A 10,726-nucleotide genomic window follows, 5' to 3' on the forward strand; every position below is an offset into this window, starting at 1 on the left:
TTTCATTGCATTACTTATAAAATTGGAACCTTACACAGAACAGTTATACCACATTCACATTCAGTCTCTCTCTCCAGATATAATGTATTTGGCAGGTAATGTATTTGATAAAGGGGAGCAGCCCAGCTCTTCCTTACTCCCAATCCCATAAGGTTTTTTTGACTCATAAACACCTCACCCATTTATGCCTGGGGTCTACCCCGGAGGAGTGTTTCTCAAACTCCCTTGTAGCTCACATTATCATTGCTTTGGGTCACTACTTCCCATTATCCTCTGCCACTCCAATCCTACAGAGGCATTATATAGGGAGAAGAAGACTCAACCCTCAATCACTCCTTGAGGTAGGAATTTCCACAAAAGTATATTAACGCCCTGTTTACAATACTGAATTCATTGAAGAGCAGTGATGTCACCCTAGGTGCAGATCTGCAGAACAGAATTGCTGAGATCACTGAGGGTCAAGGGTGACATCACTTAGGGTCAAGAGTGACATCACTGAGGGTCTAGGGTTACATCACTGAGGGTCTAGGGTTAAATCACTGAGGTTCTAGGGTGACATCACTGAGGGTCTAGGGTTACATCACTGAGGGTCTAGGGTGACATCACTGAGGGTCTAGGGTTACATCACTGAGGGTCTAGGGTTACATCACTGAGGGTCTAGGGTTAAATCACTGAGGGTCTAGGGTTAAATCACTGAGGGTCTAGGGTGACATCACTGAGGGTCTAGGGTGACATCACTGAGGGTCTAGGGTGACATCACTGAGGGTCTAGGGTGACATCACTGAGGGTCTAGGGTGACATCACTGAGGGTCTAGGGTGACATCACTGAGGATCAAGGGTGACATCACTGAGGGTCAAGGGTGACATCACTGAGGGTCTAGGGTGACATCACTGAGGGTCTAGGGTGACATCACTGAGGGTCTAGGGTGACATCACTGAGGGTCAAGGGTGACATCACTGAGGGTCTAGGGTGACATCACTGAGGGTCAAGGGTGACATCACTGAGGGTCTAGGGTGACATCACTGAGGGTCTAGGGTGACATCACTGAGGGTCTAGATTCAATTGGTTTTATAAAGATGAGAGGTACGTTATAAAGTCAGTGACAATCTTTCACATCTAACTTAGCCCACACAAGACTCTTTTATTAATAATATCTTGACACACAAAACATATAGCAGCATGGCGCTGGGCTCTGATAATTGTCAGAACACAATGTTCCCTGCTGAGCAGTAGACGTATTGTGACTCTCACCAGGTGGAAAGTATTGAGAGTCACTAACACACGGTGTTCCGCTCTGATATTCTGGAAACATTAAGGAGGCCGGAGTTCTCTATGTCTGCCTGCTGAGAATGGACCGCAGCATCTGTGCTGGAGCTGTCTTTGAAGCTCCACAGGTAGCTCAAGAAATTTAAGCCTGACCACGTTCAGTGTGACAATAGATAATTTTTGGTTTTTAAAAATATGCAGGAATTTGTGCAGATGATGTAAAGACTCTATTGAAGGTACAGGTGGCACGGAGGTCACAGCTAAATGTGCCTGTAAATAAGGATATTTTATTTGTAGGATGCGGGGTTGTAGATACAGGAAAAAAATACTTTTAATGGAAGATAACTATCTAAAAGTTTTTTCCTTGAATAACAATTTATTTATCAGCAAGGAACAATGTGCAAATTATAGTAATTTGTAGCAAATCTGGATTTATATTTAATGCTCTGTTAGTTTAGTCAAAATAAATATTTTAAATCAGCACAAGGGACAATATTTTTAATCGATGCAAAGTGTTCCTTTTGCTGCTGGCTGTGGTTTTGGTTGAAATCCTATGTCCACTGGGAGGAGGACCTGGAAAGGACATTTGATATGGCTGATTGGTCAAAAATGTGGTCAGCAACAAAATCTTCCTCCCCAAACATCCTGGCGGTAGAAACCAATTATAAGGTTTTAACTCGATGGCACCTCGTCCCCTCAAGGTTGTCCAAATTTACGCCAAACCACACAGCTCAATGCTTTCGAGGATGCTCTGACCCAGGTACCCACTTGCACTTATGGTGGTCCTGCCCATTGGTTCAGATATATTGGAAAAATATATTTGGAATTGCTTCCAAAATGTTTAATCTCAATGTGCAACCAGACCCAGCCACGGCCTTGCTCAATCTAAAACCAGACTCCTAATCCAACTTACCACAGCCGCTAAGCAAACAATTGCTAAGGCATGGAGGACCCCTGACCTAGAGATACCCAAGACTGAAAGTAGACTAAGGCCCGGATTCACGTAGAGCGGCACATCTTTAGACTGGCGTAGCGCATCTCGTATGCGCTACGCCAACGTAAATCAGTGAGGCAAGAACAGTATTCACAAAGCACTCGCTCCCAAACTTGCGCCGGCGTAACGTAAATTGGCCGGCGTAAGCCCGCCTAATTCAAAGTAGGAAGGTAGTGGGCGTGATCTATTAAAATGAAGCGTGACCCCATGTAAATGAAGGACCGAACGAACGGCGCATGCGCCTGCATGCTCAGAATCACGTTGCATATACTCCCTAAGATACGACGGCTCAATGCCTACGACGTGAATGTAACCTACGCCCAGCCCCATTCACGTATGACTTACGTAAACGACGTAAAATACGACGGCTGTTCCGACGTCCATACCTTTGCATGGGATGCGCCTCCTATATGGTGGTTTAACGTTACGCCGGACGTACGCCTTACATAAACGGCGTAGATTACTGCGACGGGCGTAAGTACGTTCGTGAATCGGCGTATCTTGCTCATTTACATATTCGACACGTAAATCAATGGAAGCGCCCCTTGCGGCCAGCGTAAATATGCGCCCAGGATACGACGGCGTAGGAGACTTACGTCGGTCGGATGAGGCCAAAATTCAGACGTATCTTCTATTAAGAATTAGGCGCAGAGATACGACAGCGCATCCGTGCACTTACGTGGCGTATCAGAAGATAAGTCGGCGTAAGTGTCTGTGAATCTGGGCCTAAATGTTTTTATGTCTCATGCCAAAATGCTAGCAATAGAAAGGGACCAAATTCCTGTTTTTGAAAAAATATGAAATCCTTGGATTAACTACCACTTATCACCATCCTGCGATAACAGAATTCTCGTGGTAGCTGACAACCCTACCCAGATCAAAGTGACTTACAAACCCAAACCCAAATTCTTAGAACCTAGATGTTACCCTACTCTTTACTGTGAAGATCATAATGCTCTTTTTATGTCCTCAGACAAAAAGCCATGTTAATTGTGCCAATCCAGTGAACTCTTTCCTACGCTTCCTTGTTTCGCTCTGCTTCTGTGTGCCCCCCCCTTTTTTTTGTTTCTCTCTTTCCCCTTCTTCTTTTAAAATGTATTTTTGGTATTATTTTTTTTCCTTATTTTCTGAAGAGTAATAAAGTATTATTCTACCTAATGTTTTTAATAGTTCTGGTCCAAGCCATTACCTCTTACGTTAGCATGATTTCCACCAAAGTCAGTTATCATACGTTTTATTAACTAATGTACTTTTTCTTTTTCTATGGTAGTTAAATAACCTACCTATCGGAAGTTTACTGTTGGACCTTAGAGTTTTACCATTTCTGTTAAACACGTATGGCTCATTGCAATATTTATTACAACTGTATTTTAATTTACTTGCTTATTCAATCAATAAAATACTTTGACAAGGAAATCCTATGTCCACTAATTCCCCCTTTTCCCCTGCAACCATAACCTTCTGGTGTTGCAGGGGCTAACATAAACCAAGGGACCTGTCATGTGCACTTGTCAAGAGTGCTGATCATGCTCACCCTTTCTCCCCCTTCCTCCATTCATGGACACTGAAAAGCACATGAATGGAGGATAGGTGAATGAATGAAAGATCTGTCTCCTCCATTCATAGAGTGTTTTTCATTCATAGAAGCAATAATGCAGCTTCTATGATGGTTTGACAGAGCGGGGTGGCGGCCACCCAATGGTTGGTAGGGCGAATAGGTCCTGCAGCTGCCTTCAAGATAAAAAAAAAAAAATGTAAGAGCCCTTTTACACGGGCGAGCTCCATAAAGCGGATATGCCTACTCAGCAGGGAATATGTCCGCTATGCAGAGTAGACACGGACACAGCACGCTCTCCTCTATGGGGTGGTTGGATTGAAATCCATCCGACGGCCATCTTATCCGATCCATCAGACAGACGAGGAATAGATCAATCTGTTTTTGGCAGACAGGATCGGATCGGATGGCGGTAGGTGTCAATAGACAGGAAGGTGTGGTACAAATTTAGAGGGGGGGGGGGGGTTGGGGTGCCTGAATTTAGTCTTGCCTAGGGCAGCACAAAACCCCTCCCACAAAAACCACCACACTTACACGCACTCGAAATTGGGTTAACATGCACGCACTTTGACCACGTCTCAAAAAAAGAGAGGCGAAGGACTAACGGGGCTGGTTGAGCGGGCAAAACAAATCCTCTCACTCCCTTATAGGGAGTCCCTCTGCCCCGTTGGGCTTCAAAGCGGAGCAGGTTGGGCGGGCTGTGTGGGAGGACCCCCTCACGCACCTGCCATTGCCACCCGGGGCATGGAGAAAGATGGCAGATTGCCTCTGGGGGAGGCCTGCCTACTCCCAACTCCTGCAGTCCGGCTCCTCTCTCGAGTACACGCACAAAATACACTTAAAAAAAAAAAAAGAAAAGCACCTACCTTGATATGAGAAAAGGTGCAGCAAAGTTTACTAAGCAGCAGAGCTGAGAACTCCAATAGGTGCATTTCAATGGCACAGTCACTAGGTCATATAAGAAGCTACACCTTCAATATGTTGTTATTCGACTATCCAGCACCTTTGCCAGAGGAGGCAAAATAATGCATGAAGCATATCAAGTGATACAGTGGAGTTAGCATTACTGAGTGGGGTATCCTGTGTTGTTCCAGTTATAGTAGCTATGATCTATGCTAATATGGATTTTGATACTGCTTTACATATTTAACAAGAAAGGGCTAAGAGTGTCCCAGTGACTAAATTCCATAGCCTATTTTGTGTCAAACATTGCCGAAATTCGATCATTTTATTTAATTGCATTCATATCTCCTAGTTGATGGATAACATTTTGCTTACAGATAACGGTGGTCAGACCTTAGAAGGGGGAAACAACTGGCCTCTACGTGGGAGGAAGTGGACGCTCTGGGAAGGAGGAGTGCGAGGAGTGGGCTTTGTTACAAGCCCCTTGTTAAAACAGACTGGAGTCACAAGCCCAGAGCTGATCCATATTTCAGATTGGTTGCCCACATTAGTGCACCTTGCAGGAGGATCTACCAATGGGACCAAGCCCCTTGATGGGTTTGATGTATGGGAGACAATCAGGTATTTTTTTCTTTACAAAGCAGATACAGTGGTGAACATTAAAGTGGAACGTTACTCTCTCAATCAACATTAACTATTTTTAATCCTTATGCTCTTAACATTAGTATATAGATTTTTTTTTACATTTCTTCAGTTGTTTCCTGGTTCTGGCTTAGACCAAAATGATGTCATACATCTCAGGAGTCTTCATGGGCATTTTTTTCTTTCATCTGGAGGTGGGGCTTTCTCACCCTGTCTTGGTATGCCGATGCCTTTAGGCCTCGTACACACGATAGGTTAACCAGAGGACAACGGTCTGATGGACCGTTTTCATCGGTCAAAACCGATCGTGTGTGGGCGCCATAGGTTATTTAATCATCGGTTAAAAAAAAGCCAGCTTGCTTTAAATTTAACCGATGGATTCCTAACCGATAGGTCAAAACCGAACGTTAGTAGGCACAACCATCGGTTAAAAATCCACACATGCTCAGAATCAAGTCGACGCATGCGTCGTTTTGTTCAGCACGTCATTGTGTTTTACGTCACCGCGTTCTGACACGATCGGTTATTTAACCGATGGTGTGTGGGCGCGACGGACCATCAGTCAGCTTCATCGGGTAACCGATGACAACGGTCCTTCAGACCGTTCTCATCGGATGGACTGATCGTGTGTACGAGGCTTAAGAGTTCCCTTTTACTGGAACTAAGGGGCTAAGCCCAACCCCTGAAAAGCAACCCCACACCTTAATCCCTCCCCCGCCAAATGATTTGGACCAGTGCACAAAGCTAGGTCCATAAAGACATGGATGAGCGAGTTTGGGGTAGAGGAACTTTACTGGCCTGCACCGAGTCCTGACCTCAACCCAATAGAACACATTTGGGATGAATAAGAGTGAAGACTGCAAACCAGGCCTTGTCCAACATCAGTGCCTGTCCTCACAAGTGTGCTTCTGGAAGAATGGTCAAACATTCCCATAGACGCACTCCTAAACCTTGTGGACAGCCTTCCCAGAAGAGTTGAAGCTGTTATAGCTGCAAAGGGCGGGCCAACTCAATATTGAACCCTACAGACTAAGACTGGTAGGCCATTAAAGTTCATGTGCATGTAAAGGCAGGTGTCCCAATACCTTCGACAATATATTGTATATATACACACACCTATAAGTAAATGTAAACTTTTTTATGTATTAAAACATGGACAGTGTCAGTATTGCAGTGTACATGTAAGTAGGGCAGAAATGAATGTGCTGGTAGTTTTTTTTATTTTATTATTTTTTACATTTTTTTTTAGGAGCCCCATTGGGGGGGCTTTGAATAATCAGCAGGGGGAATCTGCGCCACGCAGGGTAATTAGGGTGTGCCCAGGCACATCCGACACATCCCATGCACGCGCCTATGGGTAGCACTAATGTAGCATGAATTTAATACCTAATGAGGATTTTACATTTCACTGGAAATCCCCAAATCTGATTTTGACATTTAACCGAGCATTAGAAATGTATTTTGTACCAACTTTAAATGATCCTGCAGAAATCTTACAGTTCATGTAGATGTAGAATATGTGTCTTTTATAGTATATAGTTACTGTGTGTGTTTCTTTAACTAGTTTCTTGGGAAAAGAAAATTCCAATTCTAATGTTTTGTAATGTTTTTTCCCGTTCTGAATTTGTTATCAGTGAAGGAAGACCATCCCCGAGAAAAGAGCTGCTGCATAATATAGACCCTTTATTTGTGGACGCTTCCCCATGTAAGTAACATACTCTACATTCAGTGGTCTGTGAACATTTCTTGAATGCTGAGTCAGGGTCTTTTCTGGATGTCCTGCGCCAATAAGCTGCAGTGATAAGCACTAGACAAGCACCCCTGTATGTGGTACAGTCTGCAGTCGTCTGATCATACCCCTTGTGCTTGAAGCAGCTAATGGGATTGATTGGCACCACTTTGGTTCCTGCTTGTTGACAGGTGGGAACAGCAATATATTTTGGGTGTGAAAGCCATTTGGGCAGCCTTAGAGAGGCATACTATGGGCACATAGAAATAGTCCTGGGGCTCAACTGAGGTTAGGAGGGTACCTTGTGTATCTAATTAGTATTGTTCAGTGTATATACACAACTGAAATGTAAACTGTGATTAGCTGGGGATGGTTTGATATCTTAAAGCGGTGGTTCACCCTTAATAACAACAATCTACCATTAAATCAAGCATAGTAGCGCGAGCTACAGTATGCCTTTATTTATTTTTTTGGCGCCGTACTCACTGTTTAATGCCATAGTGAAGTTTCAGACTCCCCGCGGGGAATGGGCGTTCCTATGGAGAGGGAAGATGATTGACGGCCGGCTATGGCGCGTCACGCTTCTCCGGAAATAGCCGGAGTAGGTCTCGGCTCTTCACGGCGCTATACGGCGCCTGCGCCTAGTTTGCGCCTAGCCGAAATAGTCCTATTTCGGCTATTTCCGGAGAAGCGTGACGCGCCATAGCCGGCCGTCAATCATCTTCCCTATGCATAGGAACGCCCATTCCCCGAGTGAAGTCTGAAACTTCACTACGGGATTAAACTGTGAGTACGGGGCCAAAAAAATAAATAAAGGCATACTGTAGCTCGCGCTACTATGCTTGATTTAATGGTAGAAAAACATTTATTTTTTAGGGTGAACCCCCTCTTTAACCTTGTCATTGGCAGAAAATATAAGGATAACATGCTGAAAGCTCTTTACATATTTATTCTTTCTTAGGTTCTGCAAATAATGAAACTAGGACGCCCTTGTCCAGCACCATTCCTGATTATGAATATTCACTGTTCAATATATCAGTTCATGCTGCTATTCGACATGGGAAATGGAAACTACTGACTGGATATCCAGGTATCATTTGCTTTGATTTTGGCAGGTCCCGGATGGGCTTCACTAAGAAGTATTAGTATGCACTAAAATTCTTTGCTTTCAATGTCTGTGGAATTTAATTGCAATGGTATGGCTTGTAGTTTCTGAGCCATAATGTACACCCAAGAAGTATATCAGGACCCTGTCCTCTGCCACCTTCCTGTAGCTTCTAAAAACATCAATATATAGAATCTCCCTATAGACCTTCAATACACAAACTCCCTGTATGCAACATCCATACCCCTTCCTTCTGCTTTAACCATCATATACCTTCCTTCTGCTTTATCAGCCGTATCCTGCTCTTATGCATTTAACATGTGATGTCCATCATAGGCTAGGGCGACCAGATATCTCCGATTTCTGGGGACAGTCCCTGGATTGAGGACACTGTCCCTGGACCAAGTCTGTCCCTGGTTTTGTCCCCGGATTGGAGTTGAACAGGGGCTTGTGCAATTTCAAAGACAGTCAGTGCAGAATAAAAACAAATCTGAATTACACACCCCTGCTCCGCTGATCCTACTAGCTTATGGGGTGTATTTGTTTCATTATCTGTGCCCCTTTCTTATGATCATGTGCTAGTCGGAGCGGAGGGAATATTTCTTCAGTTTTGGGTACATGCCCATTCAGCTCCCCTCGCATGTTCTTCTGCCTTGGCTCAAGTCCCGGCCAGTCGCCTGCCTATCTCCTTGTCTTCCCTGGCGAAGTGATCTTCCTCAGCTCCCCACCCAGTAGTAGCTGGGGCCCGGAGAGTAAGACTTGACAGGCTGTGAGGCAGGCAGCGGCGATGGGCAGAGAGTCGCTGATTGCCGCCATTACTAGTAAAAAAAAAAATGTCCCCGGATTTCATTTTAAAAATCTGGTCACCTTAAGAAGGGGCTTCCGGGTCCAGGAGGCAGCACCTCCTGGACATGGCAGTGCCTATGACGGACGTCTCACTGGTCCAATGCCGGGATCGCGGGCGGGACCGTGTGACGTCCACTAGACTTGGACTTGCTCGGATCGATCCCCGCTCATGCCACTTTCTCTTGAAGGACTTGGGGCTAATAACTGTTTTATAAATGGCCGAGACTCAGGGATATTTGGGGACCCATTCGGGGCTCCAGTCCCCCCCCCCCTCCCGACGCCACTGATACCTCCCAACATTTTGCAATTGGAATGAGGGACACCAATTAGCAAAAGTATGTAGGCATAGGACACATCCCCTGCCATGCCACCTTAAAGGAGAATTATACAAAAGAAAAATGATTAGTTAAGCCCACAGGCATTTTTTTTTTTTTAACCACTGCTATTCCTTTATATTGGCTTTTGAAATTTACCAATGCAGAAATTTAGTAAACACTTTTTAAAAAGATAAGTAGTGCATTTTATATATAACTATATAGAACAGACTAAAATGAAGGACAAATAAGGAGGAAAGAGGACTAGAGGGACTTTGTTCCAAATCAGGTCTTGAAAATCAGGGACAGTTGGGAGCTATGAGTAGTACTGTCATGTTTTGCTGTATTTAAGCTATATGCTGTACATAGTAAACTAGGAGCCCGGTTAGAGGAGGTGACATTTACTGGTTATAATTCCTATGTACCTACAGTTGGTCTGCTCTTTGTATTTCATACATTTTATGTGCCATGTTAGGGAGAATTTCCATCTTTGTTCCAAGCTATGGGAAAAGGGAAGTCAATGCTTACTGGACTTGACATAGTTTTGCGCAGAGTTGCATGTATTAGTCAATGTGTTCGTCAAGTCTTGTGATTTAATGCAGTAGATGTTTGTGCCATCCACAATTGTGTGATTTCAGTACTATAGTTTTATTTCTCTCTTTTTCTACCTTCTCTCTGAAAAGGTTGTGACCATTGGTTTCCCCCACCAAATGCCACAGACATTCCCTCTCTGGGTTCTTGGAAAAAATCTCTCTGGCTGTTTGATATCATCAGTGATCCCGAAGAGACTCGTGATTTATCAGAGAAACACCCTGGTGTGGTGAAGAAACTTCTTTCCCGTCTGGAGTATTACTACAACAATTCGGTTCCTATTTACTATCCAGATGATGATCCGAGTTGTGACCCCGGAGCCTCTGGTGTCTGGGGGCCCTGGGAATAATGGCTTCCTACAGGAAAAATTGAACTTGATTATGATTTTAAGCAAAGTCTGTGGCATAAGAATGATATCTGCTAAAATGTATTTTCACAGACAGAAGCTCTGCGAGAACCAGATATGTTGGACTACTATAATAACAGAAAATTCTTTCCTGCCATAGTTGCCTCTCTACTGATTTTAGCTCCCAGCTGGAAGAAGGGCCTACGGATTTGCTGGGTTTTATATTGTATGAAAAAAAAAAGTTTATAGCAAAATTTTTGTCCACAACTTAGTGATTCTCTGGTGGCTCACACGATAATTTTTTCTGTAGCGCTACCATTTTTTTTACCATCTCTTTACAAGTGATTTTGGGGCTACTGTATCAGATGCCTCCAAAGCGTAACAGTAACCGGAGGAACAGAAAGGAGTTGTTTTGCACTTAAAGAGACTCTTTC

The 10,726-nt window shown here is 44.0% G+C and overlaps 1 protein-coding gene across 1 annotated transcript in view; it reads left to right on the top strand.

Annotated features, from left to right (window-relative positions):
• LOC120934180 (arylsulfatase B-like) overlaps positions 1-10,386 on the top strand; it is a 32,968-nt gene extending 22,582 nt beyond the window's left edge. The window contains 4 exon segments of the mRNA XM_040347299.1: positions 5,097-5,340; positions 6,996-7,066; positions 8,052-8,180; positions 10,039-10,386. Coding sequence (XP_040203233.1) covers positions 5,097-5,340; positions 6,996-7,066; positions 8,052-8,180; positions 10,039-10,295 — 701 coding nt within the window. The 3' untranslated portion in view covers positions 10,296-10,386.
• Positions 10,387-10,726: the final 340 nt, after the last annotated feature.

Source organism: Rana temporaria, chromosome 1 (assembly GCF_905171775.1).
Source record: "Rana temporaria chromosome 1, aRanTem1.1, whole genome shotgun sequence".
In the NCBI taxonomy this organism is placed as follows: Eukaryota; Metazoa; Chordata; class Amphibia; order Anura; family Ranidae; genus Rana; species Rana temporaria.